General features: G+C 40.0%; 1 protein-coding gene across 1 annotated transcript in view; it reads left to right on the top strand.

Moving 5' to 3' along the window:
• The window catches only part of ajap1 (adherens junctions associated protein 1), a 50,861-nt gene extending 39,587 nt beyond the window's left edge, over positions 1-11,274 (top strand). Inside the window, exons 3-6 of the mRNA XM_057357230.1 lie at positions 4,820-4,907; positions 5,766-6,008; positions 6,733-6,855; positions 7,425-11,274. Of these exons, the coding sequence (XP_057213213.1) occupies positions 4,820-4,907; positions 5,766-6,008; positions 6,733-6,805 (404 nt within the window). The 3' untranslated portion in view covers positions 6,806-6,855; positions 7,425-11,274. The remainder of the gene's footprint in view (positions 1-4,819; positions 4,908-5,765; positions 6,009-6,732; positions 6,856-7,424) is intronic.
• The last annotated feature ends 7,249 nt before the right edge of the window (positions 11,275-18,523 follow it).

Below are 18,523 nucleotides of genomic sequence, written 5' to 3'. Positions count from 1 at the left end.
TATTCTCCAGTCATGCTGGGATAACATGGATCATCAGATTTTGCACATGCCAGATGGAGTGCATGCTGCAGTATCAACGCAAAATATTTTTAATGCTGGTGATAGAAAATGGCACAGAAATATTTTTACTAATGGTCTCAAACGTTTAGACCCCACTGAACCTTTATGTTGCTTTCCTGTTAGATAAAGAAAACAAATGGATTAAAGAGATGTTTGACAATGCTACTTGTGAGATGATATATTGCTTTTATTTCTATACACAGAATAATGCACACTGAAATGGATTATTTTGTTTATCTGCGGATCATTTTTACTTTTCTCTTTTCACCCCAAATAAACCCGAAATGAAATGAGACTACATTCTTTTGGGGATATGATGCAGCTGTGGTCTTTATGAAAGCAGAGATTTTTAGGAATGCTATACCGGGGTTTTTCCTGCATAGAGAAATTGGAGGCGGCCTCCTCCGTCAAATGTCGTGCTGCCTCAGGCTCTTGCCAAAATTATGTTGCGAGTCCTCACAAGAAATGCTGCGTGCATTTAACAGACTGTCATTTGTAACTGCAGTTGCGGCATTACGCCACAGTGGAGGCGCTGTTTCGTTATCAGCACACTAAGGCGCTAAAAAGAGTTGCAGAACAAGAGCCAGCCTGTGTTTCACGGCTGTTTGTTTTCCATCCAAGTACGTTTAATTTCTTGAAATTTATTAAATTATCATGACGTACATCATTGTAATGTCTTTAGCTGTGCAGTTGGATCGTTGAATCAGCGTATACTGTACACAGCGAGTTCGCCAGTATGAACGCACATTGCGTTCAAAACGACTCGCACACGAATGACTCATTTGAACCGATTCATTAAACTATTGAACTTTTCAGTCACTAGCGAATATAAGAGATCCTTGAATCATTTAAAGTGAACCACAGAGAATGCAAGATGTGAATGAGCTTTGCTCATTTAGAAAGACTGGTTAATTCAGTTGGCTATTGTGGGCTGAAAAGTTAGTTGAGATGATAAAAAAAAGCTTTATTTGATTAAAAAACATTTCTGTTTGGTTGAATAAAAGTAATGTTTTACATAACTTAATAATTTTCATTTTTATCTAATTTTATTAGAACTTTTAATATGTCAAACTCAAAGTCATTTTGGTTAAGCCACTTAAAGGTACGGTAGGTGTGTGCAAGATCAGGATGGCACCACCTCAGCCTCATTTTGAGCCAGGAAAACCCTGTATACACTGTAAATCTTCTTTAAAATGTTTTTAACAGTGCGTTTTATCAGATCGTAAACATAGCTTTGCTCTCTTACTGTGTTGAGAAATGTTGTTTTGTCTTGTCTGACTCAGCTTTCAGAAAACTAAGATGTTTCACCTTTGTGCTGCTCCACGTTTACAAGAATGCTTGTATATAGAGCAACACATCACTAAATGTCAAGAAACATTTTTTTTTAATTAATTGAACACATAGGTGGAATTACATTACATTTACATTTTAGGTTTGTGATAGTGTCATGGTTCTGCCCCATCTTGTCTTGCTTTTCTTGATCTTGTGGCAGAGCCATGACAGAACCTCTTGTTTTATGTGGCGAGAGACAGTTTTGGCCTTCCATATATTCCCTCTCTCCAGTGTGGCGTCTCTGTTCCAGCCCTTTCGTCTCGTTATTGCTTGTTAATTAGTTCATGTCCCGCACCTGTTCCTTCTTGATTTCATCCCCTTTATATAGTCCTCGTGTTTCATTGTCCGGTGCTGGATCATTGTACTGTCGTGTGTGTGTTGCTTGTGGTGAGTTCATGTCTTGTCAGTGTAGTCTAGTCTTTTGTAGTTTATATGGTAAATGTTATTTTTTAGTCCTGTTTAGTTTAGTTAGTCCGTGTTCCTGTTTTTATCTTTGTTATTTTCCCCCACGTGGGTCTTTGTTTTGTATTTATATTTTATTAAATGTCTTGTTAACCCCTTACCCGCTGTCCGCGTCTGGGTCCTCTGTACCTTTGTCCTTGTGTCTCACCCGAGATTCGTGACAGAATGGACCAGCCAGAATCAGACCCAGCAGACAGAGGGATCTCAGCGGGAGGGGTCGATGCCGCCAGGCTCCCCTCCAGGGTCAAAGCCGCCGGACTCCCTTCCAGAGTCGGGACCGCCACACTCCCTTCCGGGGTCAAGACTGCCGGAACCCCGTCCAGGATCGAAACCGTCGGGCTCCCTTCCAGGGTTGAGGTTGACGGGTTTCCCTCCAGGGTCGAGACCGGTGGTGTCCTGTTCCCGCCACAGATCCCTGCCGGCTTCCCAGCTGGTTCTCAGGCCTGTCGAAGTCGACACCCTATGTGTTTGTGTTGTTCCTGTCATTGTTTGCTGCCCAGCTGCCAGAGAGCGCTGCCCAGCCACCGACTTCCTGTCCCATCTCGTCGAGATCCAGGCCTGCCCAGCCGGTGATAGCCGGCCTCCCAGCCGGCGCCATGTCCTGTCCAGCCGGCCTTCCAGCCGGCGCCATGTCCTGTCCAGCCGGCCTTCCAGCCGGCGCCATGTCCTGTCCAGCCATGTCCTGTTCAGCGGGCCTTCCAGCTGGCACCATGTCCTGTCCAGCTGGCACCATGTCCTGTCCAGCCGGCCATCCAGCCGGCGCCACGTGTTGTCCAGCCGGCCTTCCAGCCGGCGCCATGTCCTGTCCAGCCGGCCTTCCAGCCGGTGCCCTGTCCTGTCCAGCCGGCCTTCCAGCCGGTGCCCTGTCCTGTCCAGCCGGCCATCCAACCGGCGCCATGTCCTGTCCAGCCGGCCATCCAGCCGGCGCCATGTGTTGTCCAGCCGACCTTCCAGCCAGCGCCATGTACTGTCCAGCCGGCCTTCCAGCCAGCGCCATGTCTTGTTTGAGCTTTTTTCTATGTATCACGTGTTTGGTTATGTATGGTTATGGTTTGTTTTGTCACAGTCTGTCTAGTCCTGTTTGTTCCTTGAGGAGCATCAGGAGTCTGTCATGGTTGTCATGTGTCTCACCCGAGATTCGTGACAGAGGTGCGTGTCTTTTGTCTGGTGAGTTCCTCTGTCACGAATCTCGGGTGAGACACAAGGACAAAGGTACAGAGGACTCAGACGCAGACAGCGGGTAAGGGTTTAACAAGACATTTAATAAAATATAAATACAAAACAAAGACCCACGTGGGGGAAAATAACAAAGATAAAAACAGAAACACGGACTAACTAAACTAGACAGGACTAAAAAAATAACATTTACCATATAAACTACAAAAGACTAGACTACACTGACAAGACATGAACTCACCACAAGCAACACACACACGACAGTACAATGATCCAGCACCGGACAATGAAACACGGACTATATAAAGGGGATGAAATCAAGAAGGAACAGGTGCGGGACATGAACTAATTAACAAGCAATAACGAGACGAAAGGGCGGGAACAGAGACGCCACACTGGAGAGAGGGAATATATGGAAGGCCAAAACTGTCTCTCGCCACATAAAACAAGAGGTTCTGTCATGGCTCTGCCACAAGATCAAGAAAAGCAAGACAAGATGGGGCAGAACCATGCCACTATATAGATAGTAGCTGGTTTTGCATGGTATCTGTTTTTTTTTTTAGAAAGGATCAGGTTGGTTACGAGATGGTTTGGACCAGCTATCATGTTCCAAAGCACAACTTCCAGCTATAGGACATGTTTTTTAAGGTTCAAATGTAGTTTGTTATGACAATGAGAATGTTTGGAGGCGACACCGATGTGAATCCACATGCTCAAACAGTGCTAAAACAATTCCTGCTCTGGCCAGTTAGGGGCATATTTCTCTTCCCCTGACACACCCTCGTTTATTTTGGTTTAAAATCGTGACCACAACGTATACCTTTAAATGTTTATTACATGTGTCTCTCCAGCCCAGCACTACAGTGTTATTACTCTGAAGTGGTGCCCCGAGTAAATTAAAGCTGGAACTGTGGAATTCCCTTAGGTACTGCAAGCTTTCCACTCAAATAAATGCATCAACCTGTCCCACGGTCTCAGATTTCCCCACCCGCAGAGAACTGCAGATCTTTAATATGGATCCTGCTATTCCTCACAGACTCGCACACACAAACAAGCTTCTTTAATATTGATGGGGAAATCCATAAAATTGCTTCCCTTACTCTCATCAGTTCCAACCGTAGCAACTGCTTCCCTGCAGGGTCTCGCTTCTGTCCATTTGGTAGCACTGGAGTGAGAAGCACAGTGGAGCTCATAAATCTTGTGACTGTCTTTTGTCTGGAACAGAGAGTTCTTGTTCTGCATTAAATGTTGTTCATTGACCTTTAGCCAGCTGGTGTTCTGTCCATCTCTCTCCTGTTGCTTTCCGTCAGTCTGTTTCATGGCTCTGATTTTGAGAAAACTGTCAAATAAAAGGAAATATTAAATTATGAGAGATGTTACAAAAAGTCACAGAGCTTTTTTACTTTTAACGTGTCCTAACCAGACAACACAGTGATATGATATGCAATAAAAGCTCATTTCAAATATCAGTTTTTGTTCTAACCGTCTGTAACCAAACTATACATTGTTTAGTTTCTGTCTCTGTCAGGACGGGTAGCCACACCCACCTGACATGATTGGTCTGAAATTAAGCCCTGCAAAACTGTACTGACCATCACATTCTCATTGGCCGTCACTGTGTTGCTTCATACAACACTTCATTTTCACTTGTCACTGAAAACCTGCTGCATTGTGACTGGTTACAACATGATGATGCAGTCAATGTTACAGCAATCAAATACCGTACAAAACGTGGTGTAGCAATTGCAATATCACATTGCTAACGTTTTTCTTTTTCTTGCATCCTTAGGTCTGGCTGTTCACCAGATCATCACCATCACTGTGTCCCTCATCATGATCGTCGCAGCCTTGATCACTACGCTAGTCCTTAAAAACTGGTAGGAAACATTCTTTCCTTTCAGCAGTGTCAATGACTTCCTGTCTGTCTGTCTGACTTCCTGTCTATCTCCCTCTGTCTGTCGCTCCCTATTCCTTTCCTGGTGTCTGTTTAGCATTTTTATTGTCTCTCAGTGTTAAAGTTGCTATAAGCAGTGTTGACCGTTCTGTTATTTCTAGACTTTCCACTGAATTTGACACATCCACATTTTCTGAATGAGGCCTGACAAAGTTGTGCACGTACATAGAGACATTTACAGATTAAATAAAGATAAAGCCGGAAAGCGGCAGCACGTCATCTTAAAATTACATAACTAAAAAATAAAAACTTATGAATTTGGCTAACAACAACAAACTGATGCTTAAAGGTTCCTGCTACCCATATATGGTGACATTGAATGGGAGAAAAATGACTTATAGCGTTTTGATTGGCTAAACAAGTTTACAGAGTTCACAGTCACTGGAAGTAATGAATAATGTTTTAGGACTCCTATTTTAGCTGGTTTTCAATAATGGGGATATTTTGCTTACATCACCTTTACATTTGGCAACAAAATTAATGATGAAAATTGTTATCTTTGAAAATCATGAAATCACAATTTGCTAATTTCTAAAAAGCAGCTAATTCTCAAATTATTATGAGCTCAGGTTTTCAAACAATAAATATAAAATGTGAATGAACAACTTTTAAGTACTTAAGTGAATATGCCATGACAAAATATAAAGGTATTTACAAAACATGTGGACAACCAATCCAGACATGTCTGTGTCCCCCCAATCCATGTTAAATGTAGGACAGACACAGCGGTTCAAGGTATGATTTTATGTTGGCTTTGTGAATTTGGTGCGTGTTTTTGTAGTTGTGCGCAGTCCGGGAATGGCCGACACAGCAGCCATCAAAGAAAGATCAACCAGCAAGAGGAGAGCTGTCAGAATCTGACCGACTTCACACCCGCACGCGTGCCCAGTAAGGTGGACATCTTCACCGCCTACAATGACAGTTTACAGTGCTCGCACGAGTGCGTGCGGGCTGGCATACCTGTGTATACAGATGAGATGATCCAGCACACGCCCATATACAAGACCTCCTACAATGGAAACAGGCAAGAGTCCAAATTCTATAGATCTGCTTGGGGGAATGTTTCTGTTAGATGTTGCTTGCTAGGGTTTGGACAGGAACTTCAGCTCTAAACCTTTGTCTTTATGTCTGGGTTTATTGTATATATTTGGCAGACACTTCTATCCAAAGTGATTTATAGAGTACTCGATGTTGCTTGGGAATCAAACCCATGAGCTTTCCGTTGCAAGCAGGATTCTCTACCAATTGAGCTACTGGGAGATTCTCTGTTAATGTAAATTGGAGCAATTAAAGCTGAGCAAAGAAAAATATATGCATATAGATCAATCTCAATTCAAATATTTGCCATTTTATTCTGGTTTTGATAGAACCTGTTTTCATTCAATAAAAAAGTAATTTAGTCTTTATCCTTTTGGAAATCCAGTTCAATCTTGTGTCGCAGAGAATTGTTGTTTTTAAAAAGGTAAACTGTAATTGAACAAACGTAATTTGTTTATCTTTCGCCGCTACCTCAGAAAAGCCTAATGCCATATAAGCTTTATCATTCTAAATTTGTATGAATGATATCTGTGCTGCCTCATTTAATACTGTGTGCTTATGAATAAAGCCTGGATAAGAGGGTTTAGAGGAATGCAACTGTAGACGCTTACGTTTGTGGTGTAATGCACAGCAAGCCCCATAAAAACAGTGTGAGAAAAAAGTGCTGTAAAATCTGCAGGATTGAAGAATGATCTGTTTGTCTATTCCAGACCGTCGCCCACCGAAAGGCAGCTAATCCCTGTGGCCTTTGTGTCTGAGAAATGGTTCGAGATCTCCTGTTGAGGCCCTTTTACTACCTTCGGGTTGAGCCCACGTCTTCAATTTGTGCCCTGGTACGTACTACATTTCAGGTGCTTTGAAGTCCACATGGTGTAATTCTAACACAGTGTTGTTGTTTGTGCCAGAAAATTGCATGTCTTTGGGCTTGAATAAAAGAAGACTTTACTAGACCTAGAAGTGAAAGAAGTTGCAGAGCTGTGGCTCATATTTTTTAAAGCTCCAATCCGTAACCGGTTATTGACTAAATAAATGACAAAACGAGTGCTCAAAACGATCTCCTTACCTCACAACAGTACAACAGTCATCTTAAAGTAATTTACAGCTTGAGGTGTTGAATACCATTTTGCTGGAAATTTAAGTTTGATCTACGTAAGGAAAGTTTGTAAAAAGTATTTAAACCTGCTAATTTGTGTTTCCAACAGAGATTGTGATAGACATCAAGTTACGGATTGCAGCATTAATTGTCTAAAGTAAAAAAATATATACTACAAGCAGAAATACACTTGGATTCTGAGAAAACTATCAGTGTAGTTTTCTATGTTGTGAATTCATGTTAACTAAACATTATTTGCTGATCTATAATTTTAAATGAAAGCTAAAATGAAATGTTCTCCACTTACAGAATCCTATTGGAAAACCTGTTAAACAAACATAAAACGAAAGACTTCTATACAACAAAGCAGAACAAAACTACGAGAACAACAGCAAACAAGCAAATAAAGAGACTGAGACCGAGACGGACAGGCGGTTTTGTACAAATGTTGGATCACTCTAGAAATGGACCGAAGACGTTTATTTTTCTAGACTGACTGCAGTGCTACGGATGCCACACCCAAATTATTTTCCATGGACATGTGGTCATTTTAGAAATGATACCTAGAGCTGATATATTATATACGTATATAACTGCACACGTGGGTGGGCTGGGGTGACGTTCAGCTGCTGACGTTCAGCTGCTGTCAAGATTCTCTCTGATGACATACTTCACAGTGCTTGAATGGAGGCAAGACTTTTCTGAACTTTGTGCCAATAATGCCATTATGTGCCACTACATATATAGATGGGACGCGTACAGTTTCATGGATAATTACAGACACAACATCAAATAATTTGAGTGACTGTCCCCCAATATCAATCCGTCATCCGTTTTTTGTATAAAAAGTATATGTATTTGAAATATGTTTTGAAATAGTTGAGGAACTGTGTTGCAAATGTCCAAAAAAGAAATATTTATATGGAGCACTATTCATTTAGATGAAAATAATGAATTACATTGAGGAATAGTATACCAGGTTTTAATTTCACTACATTGTTACTAGGCCCACATTTTAAAGGAATAGTTCTATTTTTATACTAATAAGGTAAGACAGACCCTATTCAACTAGACTTTTGGAACTGTTAATCTGCAAAGTGTACATTTTTTTTAAAACAATCATACAATGTGGACTTCTTCAGATTCAGCATATATTGAAAGCTTTTTTCATTTGCCAAAGCCATGCTTCAGATTTTCGTTTCTTTACTACCAGTTTCAGTTTTTACTAGACATCATTTATGAAAGATTACAGGTACGGGTTAATCATGTTTACGGACTCACAGACCCTCAGAAAGGTGTTTGATACCAGAAAATTACAAGACGACAGCTGGTTATGTTACATTACCCATTAACACTTATCATAAAACCTAGTAAACTTTGAAGCTTAATGTAATAAAGCATCAGTCAGTGGTCATTAATCAATTATCAGACACAGGAAAAAATATGTTTACTTTATTTTTCGTGCCTAGTAAAGGTTCAGTGCCAATGGTATTTTTCATTGTGTTTGCTTCTATTTAAATAATTCAAAAAAGGAAATCTGAAAAGGAAATAATACATTTGAGGACATTTAAAGAATTCCCCTTGTGGGATATTTTATTAAGGTAATAGCTTATTTATTGTCACAGTTTAAGCAGAATTGACTAAAAATATTTAATCAACAGAGAATCTAGTGCTATTCAGAAATGCAGACATTACACAGCTCTAAACTTACCAATCAATTCCATTCATTGATAAAGTCAATGAGTTTTTATTTTTTCAGATTTGTGTGTGTGTGTGTGTTTGTGGGTGTGTGTGTCTAAGATTGCAACACCAGACCAAAGAGCTCTTGTGGGTAGCAGTATGTGAACGGACCAGGCCAGTTATTCAATACCTGATAAAAAGAGGAGGAAATGCTATTTAATATCTCCAGTTTAACAGAGAGAACGAGGATTACAATTGTACAAAACACAGGCAAACACTGAAAGGTAAAATGAGTTGTTTGCAATAGTTTGTCTGTGAAGGTGAATCATGTTGGAGTAAATTTGATCACAGGTCGTCTAACGTGACTCTAAATGTTAATGTCTAATAGAGACATTTGCTTTCATCCTCAGAGGACAGCAATACATAATAAAAAATAAGTTCACATACGGAGACGTTTATACATTTTTTCCATGCTTGTCTATAATTGATCGATTTACCAGATCATGTGAACTGCACTGGCCAGTCATGTTAGCCATTTAGGAACATAACTACTACCATATAGAAAACATCCTATATAAAGGATCACTAAAGCTCTGTATTATGTATATGTGTAAATGTGTTTTCTAAATATTTACCACTATTCTATCTTGTGTGATTTTTTTCAAGCTCTCTCGTTTCAGAGGATCAGTGGATACAGTTTTTGTTTACATCGCATAACTCGGCGCAGACGATAATGACAGACGAATATACAATGACTTTGTGCCAAGCCTCAAACAAACAGTTGTTTCAGCTGACACTCTCCTGTTAATGAGGAAAGCCCAGGTCATTCCCACAGCATTTAAATACTAGGGAACTTCATAAGATCAATACATTAAACTTACTTGCGTTACACAGATAAGGTCTTAGTATCATCTAGTAAGCTGTGGAGAAATACATTTTTAATTTGCCCAGCAAAGAATGTGAGTGATATGGCCATCTCCACATCGATCACTAGGGTCTGAGAGGAGTCTGAAGCACTTGACAAATGATTTGTGTGGCACACGGTAGATGTTTTTCTTGTTTTGGACTGAATAAAAAGCAAAGGCTTTGTTCTCTCAGAGAATGAAGGTGATTTGTAAGCATCTTGATTGACAGCTCAATAAACGTCAATTACAAAAAACAATAAAACCGGAACAGACGTGTGGCCCGTGTGACTGCCAGCACAGGAGGGGAACGTTTCACGCTGTGAGTCTGCTAAACATGTCTGATGCTTTGACCGCATGTGAAATGTTGATTCGTTCTTCACTCTTGAATCCAAAATCAGTTGAAGCAAATGCAGAAAAAAAGGTTAATTCACCATCTTCATATGTGCATTATGCTTGAATGTTCTTTTCATCTTCCGTAACTTTTTTCTAAAGGAAACGTCAACTCCTGCTGAAACCAGTGCAATATCTTTTTCGTTTGTTTGTGGTTAGTTTTTGATAGACGCTTGCCCTCCTCATTGTTTGACATGTAAATGACACACGGCTTACTGTAAAGGCTTATTTTATTGTCATTGTATTTTCATGTGGGACTATACTCAGGCATCATCGATCTACTGACATGTTATCTTGTAAAAGAAAAGAAATGTTTACGGGCACAAATCTTTGTCTGCCATTGTTTCTCTCCGTTTTTATTTATTTTGTATTGCACAACTGCAGAGTCACATTTCACTATGACAGGTTTCATATGGTGCAGAACATATTCCTAAACTACCCCATCCTCCCCAGAAGCCCGTCAGGAGAGATTACACCAAATTCCTCCTTGTGTGACAGAGACCCGTAAAACCATTTCAACTTACAGAAAGTCTTTACCGAGGCTTAGTGAGGAAGTATCAGAGACGGTCTTTGACTTTTGATTTGTTGCAGGTAGACTACATCACATTGCTTCACATACCATACAAAACAACCTGATACCTGTCCTCTTGTTGCCATAGAAATAAAAACTTTGTACTTTGTGTACCTTAACTTTTTTATATTTGTGTCTAATATATCGATGAGTACCTCTTTTTCCTTTTATATAAGATCTATGAATATAGTACACAACACAATGTACGGTGAAAAAATACACAAGAATACACACACACAAACACGTGCGGATACTGTATAAACCAACAGTCTCTGTGTCGAAATAGTGCTGTGTACTTTTTATTTTGTGTCTTTGAGCATCTCTTTCTCTTTTTGTAGGTATTGGTAAAGTTACATTTCCAGGTGACATTGATTTTGATTCTTGTTCTAAAGCTCTCTGTGTTTTGGCCACTGTAAATGCAGCTGTGATCAGAATGAATCTGTACATTTAGTACTCTCTCTCTCTCTCTCTCTCTCTCTCTCGAGATGCTATTAATAAGATGTTAAAATGAAATGGGCTGTCTTTATATAAACACCATCAAATGTTTGTAAAATGATTATGGGGTGTTATTTGGACTGGGAAAATGATATTGAAAATAAAAGTCATTCAAAAAAACAAATTGCTGTACATATTACTGTGGATTGTTTTTGTCATGTTCCGAGCATCCAGCATTTTATGAGAAAGATTGTGCCTAACATCTTTCTATTGATTGAGCTTGATGGATTTGTTTTCTAGATATCTTTTAAATAAATATGCTTTTTTGCAGCTAGGCCTATATATAAATACTGTATATACAGAGGATATTGCCACCTTGAAATTATAAGCTTCTGCATTTGGGGCTTTAAAGTTTTTCCCTTCCATTTGACTGTGTACAGTATATATATAAGACCTTTTTGTTTTCTAAAAAAAGCCCCAAACTGTAATATCACATGATGTAAATAAGAATATCCGGATAACTCAATTTGAACAAAAATGTCAGATAGAACCTTATAAGGCGATGATATATATGGTTTTTGGATCTAGACAGTCAGTCAACAACACTTTAAAGCGATCTGAACCCAGTTTGAACCAGGAAAGCTAACAGATGGACCACACGGAGTCCTCTCTTAACTGTTTGCCATAAAATGCTGTTTTCTTGCTATCTATCAAAAACACCAGGCTAAGCATATCCTAATGAGCAGTGTTCTCTGATGATAGAGATGAAACTGAAACACTCCATCATGCTCCAAAGAAACAACAGGGGGTCGAGAGAATGCGAGAGAGATTTTGGAACGGATTGTGCCACGAAATCAACACAACAAAGTGCCAAAGTGCTGTCTGGGTTGATGGATGGCCCAAGAAGCAGATGCTTCGGGAAAGGTTGTTCATTGAAGTTGTTCTGTTCAGTGAAAGTGTCAGATGGAAACTTAAAGGTAGCTCAGACTCTCATGGTCTTCAATCACATCACTCAACAACACACGCTTCACTGTTTTATAAAGAAATCTGCAGATGGCCGGAGCTTTTGTTGCAGATTGTCTTTGATGACCCAAAAGTACTTAATTAAACAAAATGTAAAAACAACCTTTGACGCATTATCATTTCCTTCTATTCTATATTCCATTTTCAACTTCTCTCTGCATGCACCCCCCCATTACAGTTTGAGTTATTACAGTTCTCATTTGATAAATGTTAGTGAGACTCAATGTTCTCATCGGCTCTATATCCGATGTCCCCATCTGAATAGGACGGCATAATCTGATTGGTTCTCTTGACAGAACACTTCCTCTCTCGGGTGCTCATAGAGAGACAGAGCAGGAGAGAAACACCTGCTGTCAGACCTGCTTACATCTCCGCATGGAGCTAGACAGGAGACGAATCCCACAGCCCCGCAAAGAGCAGACACGCACAGCCCGACTGACACCAGCACTGCTCTCATGCGCAAACCTCGCTTATTTATTGATTTGGCACAAATAAGTAATCAAGTATATGCGCCGATGAATGGGCACACAAGACGACTGATAATGGAAGCAGAATTGCATAAACTGTATCTTTATTGCCTACGTTCCGGTCAGATCTTCATTAGCCTTGCAGCAGCGGTCCGGCGGTCTCTCTGGTGAAATCCACTCAGATACATTTGCATTAGCATCGGCTTTCTCTCTCTCACTTCAACAAAAAAGGAAAAGCTTTAAAATCACGACAAGTGTATTTGTGCTGCTAAAGCAATTATGCGTGATAACATCAAGGTAAATATTACAACTCGCAGAAGTAATTTACTTTTCTGGTTTCTTTCTCTCTTCCTGTTGCTCTTCGCAAGCAAGCACTTCATTCATATGTCCCTGTTCATTCCATAGAGTGCCTGACACACATGCACATTAAAGATTCTGTATTCACACACTCACACCTACATACAGTTATTCTGCGCACTCAAACACACACACACACACACGCACACGCACACACACGCACGCACACACACACACACACACACACAAAACCTGGATACCAACTGACAGCATCCTTTTCACTCCGTGACAGCTGCATGCATACTCCAGAATACCTGACAAAAGGCCACTGTCACACACATATACACACACAAAGACCTTTGCTGCTGTATTACTAGAGCTCCTTATAGACACAATGGTTCTCCTATTAAGATAATGATATTTACTATACCTCTCAACCTAACCCACACAGAAACATGTTGATATTATCATCGAAACAACCCATGATTTATGAGCCTCATTTCTGAATTGTTCATATTTATGCGACATTTTCAAAAGTTTACACTAGCACGCATAATCATGAACAACATGACAGACGTGCACAAAAATATGCATTTCTCACACTTCTGTGCTTACTGACTACATCAGAAACACACAGTCCTCCAGCTGTTAGTCTGTTAATTGTCATTATGCAGGCAGTGCCCACGTCCTCATCACTGTGGAGGACAGCAGCTGGAATGCCTTCAGCCCACCGGAGCTGCTGTCACTCTCTCTGTGTTCCTGACGGTCACGCCCAGCTGCTTCAGAGATGGTCTGTCACATCTACACTATACTGTAGCATCTTTGCAACTCTTCTTTATTCTCCTCACCTGCTGATGTACACATTTACTCACCCACAGTTCTTCAGGTATCAACCATTTAAGAATTTTAATATACCACTAATAATGAGTGGATTCCTTCTCGTAAACAAAGCAAAAGATTTCATATCCAGGCACCACAGATTTTTGTATTTAAAAAGCCTTTTCTCTGCATGGCTACATAATAAAAACATAAAAAGGTCAAAAAAGGATGAACCCTATCGTTGGCTTAAAGGTCTAATGTGTCATTTTTGGAGGATCTATTGACAGAAATGGAATATAATATACATAACTATGTCTTCAGATGTGTATAAAGGCCTTAAATAATGAAGCGTTCTGCTTTTATTACTTTAGAATGAGCTATTTCTACATACAGCATGTTGCCATGTTGAATTCACCATGAACGACAGTAGCCCTAAACGGACAAACTGCTCTACAGAGAGCGTTTCATAAATACTTTATCTCCTTAAGCAAAGAAGCGAAAACGTGACGACATCTTAGTCCTGTGTCAGCCACCGTAGTGTTATGAAAGGAAGGGGTGGAGTGAGCCGTTGGTTGCAATCTCACCACTAGATGCCACTAAATTTCATACAGACCTTTAAATTTATTCAGAGAATGTGCATATCTGACCCCCATAACAAGTGAAATAAAACTTTTTTTGAAACAACCCCGCATGGGTTCATTTATAACCCAACAGTTGGATTCGTCCTTTTTTAACCCAACAATGGATTGAAAATAACCCAGCATTTTCTAGAGAGTAGTAGGTTTTCACCAGAGTGCCAAACAAGAACAACAACAGAGACCAGGAAGTGGAATAAATAGGTTCACATGTGCCTAAACATTTATCAAACAAGCAAGAAATCCACTTGTCATTCATATTTTGGACCCCCTTCTGGGGTAAGCCTACTCATAGTATTTTACGAGTACCCAGTGTTTCCCTTACCATTACCTTAGGCGGCGCCCCGCCCCTCCAACGGCACCCCCCGCCCCCCTTGAAGGTCAAGTTAATTTTATTTTCTATATAGCACCAGATCACAAGAGAAGTCATTTAATGTTACCTTTCCTATAGAACATGTCTTTTCCTTTGTTCTTTTATTAAACAAACTAAACAGCATTATGCTATTTATATTTTTTACACGGTGGTATGTCATTTCTGTTTCTACATGGTCACGCGTTTACAATTCTCCTCTGCTCTGCTCTCCGTATCGAGTTCCGCTCCGATGCACAGGTAAGCACACTTCCACCAGCAGACAGAGAGGGCGTGAACCAGAGGCTTGTTTTTACGGCAAATGACGCAGGCGTAAGTTGACGCAAGTTCCGTTGACGAACTCGGCATTTTCCATTTTGTTCCAATAGGATACCGTCTCCTGTGCAGGAGCTTTCGTCACCGTCATTTGCTGGAAAAACAAGCCTCTGGTTCACGTGCAGCCGAGGGGTAACGGAAGTTAGAAATATCGTTAATAGCGCTGTCAATGTGGATATTTGGATATGTGGATAAACAAACGCATCGATTCGCTTCAGAAGACCACGAAGCCACGTCCAGCAGTTCTTTGAACGATGGATGCACTTTTTCGAGCTTCAAAAAATTGCCCCCACATTCACTCCCATTCTACCGCTTCATTTTTAAACTATGTTTTTTTGAAAATCGTCTGATGCTGCAAATGTAATGTTATCCCCGACTGTAATTTAAAGACTTTCAAGTAATGTAACAAAAATATTCAAGTTTGAGTTCAAGTTCAGGTTTGGAATAAAAATCTAAATAATGTAAATGTAACCTTGATTATGTTGACACAAGATTTAGACAATTGTCACAACAACCCTGACCTTTCCCTACAGGAATACAAGCCAAATGACGCAAAGCACACTGCTTGACCTCAATACATCAGCCTGTGGGGAAACTTCATCAGACTAACCCAAAAAGATCAGCTTTCTCTGCAGCAGGCATTGTTCATGCTCAGTAACCACAGATCTGCAGATCTACATGACAGTTAAGGGTCAGAGATTCTGTTTCCACCAACTGTTGTTTGGTTGGAGCGGCTGGTTTACAGCTATTGCCTGGGAAGGACCCTTCAGGACAATAAACACTTGCATTAAGTCTCTTATTCAATGACTGATATAACCATTCACTGACGGCACAATAAACCCTGATATGTGGCTCTCATTTCTACATTAAGTTTGATTTTGTAATCATGTTGTGACTTCCGAGATGAGGGAATGTTGTGTGATTGATTGCAATTGCAAATGAGAGATTTTAATATTTCTCAGACACGACTCAGCCATTGTGACCTTTCTCCTGTTTTCCTGGGACCGGACGGATCTCAGAGCAGCACCCGCATGGACCTGTGGGGATGCAGTGTCTTTCTGTGCATGTATTAGGCTAATAAATAAAATACGAGCCCTGTGCACAACTAAATCAAGATGGCACTTTAGGGAAAGCATGACCCTCTTATGCAAAACACACACACACAAGAAGTGTTTGCATTGTTTGCTTCTCATTATACTGGGTTTTGTTTTCATGTCATTTCTTGTGTACGTGTGTTCAGGGCTTGTAATTTCTGCTGTATTTTGCTTTCAGGAGAGCAGTAGTCTGGACTGACAATATCACCCAAAACTAGATTTTTATGCTTTCTGAAGCCAAGCTCACCTTCATAATGGAAATGTGTTCTGAGTGGGTGTGTGGTATTGCAATATGGTTGCTAAAGCCAACCCACAAGTCTATATGATATTCTGATCCCTACATATGGCTCATGCAAGTCTATATGGGATTCTTCCCTCATGTTGTCATCCACCAGGCAATAATCGTCTGATAAAAAAACTCATTCTCATTCTTGTCCATAGTACAAAAGAAGCTGGAGAAGTTTCATACCAAAGTGTAATACTTGTATATTCAAATTCCTTAGGTGCAGGTGCAACATGAACAAATTCTATTTTTTATCTTCGTTTTTTATGGAGAGGATTGAGCAAACAACACTGCTGATCCATTATAGACATACAAGTCTATATGTAGAGTATATAACAGTGTGTAAGCCTTTGATGTTCTTTTAAGTGTTCTGAGGTAAAAGTGTATAATCCAAACGCTTTTTAAAAACCATCTTGTGCCTCAGCTAACATAAGATTAATTTTGATCCACAAAATTTCCAGAGTACTCTATGATTCATTTCAGTGTGGGCACATGCTGATGAGAATATCACCCGCACCACTCTCTGTTTATTAATGTCTGAATAACTGTGAGTATCAGCTCTCTCTATCGCTGACCTGATAGCTACACTCCACCTTCTTTTTTTGTATTGTAATGTTTCTTACATGTCTTGTTTTTGTTTATCATGTACATAAAATGAAGGGGTGTTTGCCAGATATCAAGACCAGCCCCTGCATTGTGAAAGTCACTTCCTGTGTCTGTCGCTCTTTGAATGACTGGAGGATGAGTTGCATCTTGGAGCCGTCATGTGTTTGATGGGTGTGAATGAATGATCATAGCCTGTGTAACGTGCTGAAATGTGTCGCCATGATTAAACCATGCACAACAGCAATCCTCAGTCACAGACTACTGTCTGTGCATCTGAGACAGTAGCAGACATTTATCCATGTTTTGCAGGCATCACCTCTACCACGTTTTGATGGAATTCTTCAGTCGCAAAAATGCCTACCACACAAGCCTTAAGCAGACATCAAAAATGGAAAATGTAAGTCTGAAATATTTGGAAGGTTAGTCAGTCTTTTACATTCACTGCCTGAAAACTTTCTGGGGAAAAAAGTCCATTAGACACGAATGTACCTTGTAGTTCTTGATTTTAGAAGTTTCAAAGTTGGAATTTGGCATTTCTCTATAGTCCCCTGGTCCATTCATTTCTCAAGGCTGAATATTCCATGGCATTAATTGCCTCGTAGAATGAAATATCGATCTGGTCCCAGTCTAGCATAAGAGCATGCTTCAGTATGAAAATTCTTTTGACTTTGTTCACATCTTTAGCAAAAGGAGATGCACGTTTGTGTTTGATTCATTTCTATAAAAACGATAGTGCTGTACATGTTGAGCCAAAGTGGAACAGGTCCAGCCAACCGGGTCTATGATTAAAAAAACACGATCACACACACAGAGAAACACACTTTTGAGAGAACTTTTCATATGTACACTTTATCAAAAAAAGACCATAATGAAAACCTCATATTTCACTAAAAAGTTTAGTATTCAAAAAAAGCAAAACCTATTTAAAGTATTTTGAAACTTTTGAAGCAATTATGTTATTATGTAAAATATATACAGACGTGCTCAAATTTGTTGGTACCCCTCGACAAAAAATGAAGAATGCACAATTTTCTCTGAAATAACTTGGAACTCACAAAAGTAATTGGCATCCACCATTGTTTATTCCATATTTAATAGAAATCAGACTTTGCTTTTGATTTTTTATTCAACATAATATCGTAAATAATAAAACAAATGAAAATGTCATGGACAAAAATGATGGGACCCCTAACCTAATATTTTGTTGCACAACCTTTAGAGGCAATCACTGCAAGCAAACTTTTTCTGCAGCTCTCAATGAGTCTTCTGCACCTGTTAACAGGTAGTTTGGCCCACTCTTCCTGAGCAAACTGCTCCAGCTGTCTCAGGTTTGATGGGTGCCTTCTCCAGACTGCAAGTTTCAGCTCTTTCCATAGATAGGATTCAGATCAGGACTCATAGAAGGCCACTTCAGAATAGTCCAATGTTTTGTTCTTATTCATTCTTGGGTGATTTTAGCTGTGTGTTTTGGGTCATTATCCTGTTGGATGACCCATGACCTGCGACTGAGACAGAGCT

Source organism: Triplophysa rosa, linkage group LG17 (assembly GCF_024868665.1).
Source record: "Triplophysa rosa linkage group LG17, Trosa_1v2, whole genome shotgun sequence".
Taxonomy (NCBI): Eukaryota; Metazoa; Chordata; class Actinopteri; order Cypriniformes; family Nemacheilidae; genus Triplophysa; species Triplophysa rosa.
This window is presented reverse-complemented; position numbering and strand designations above follow the sequence as displayed.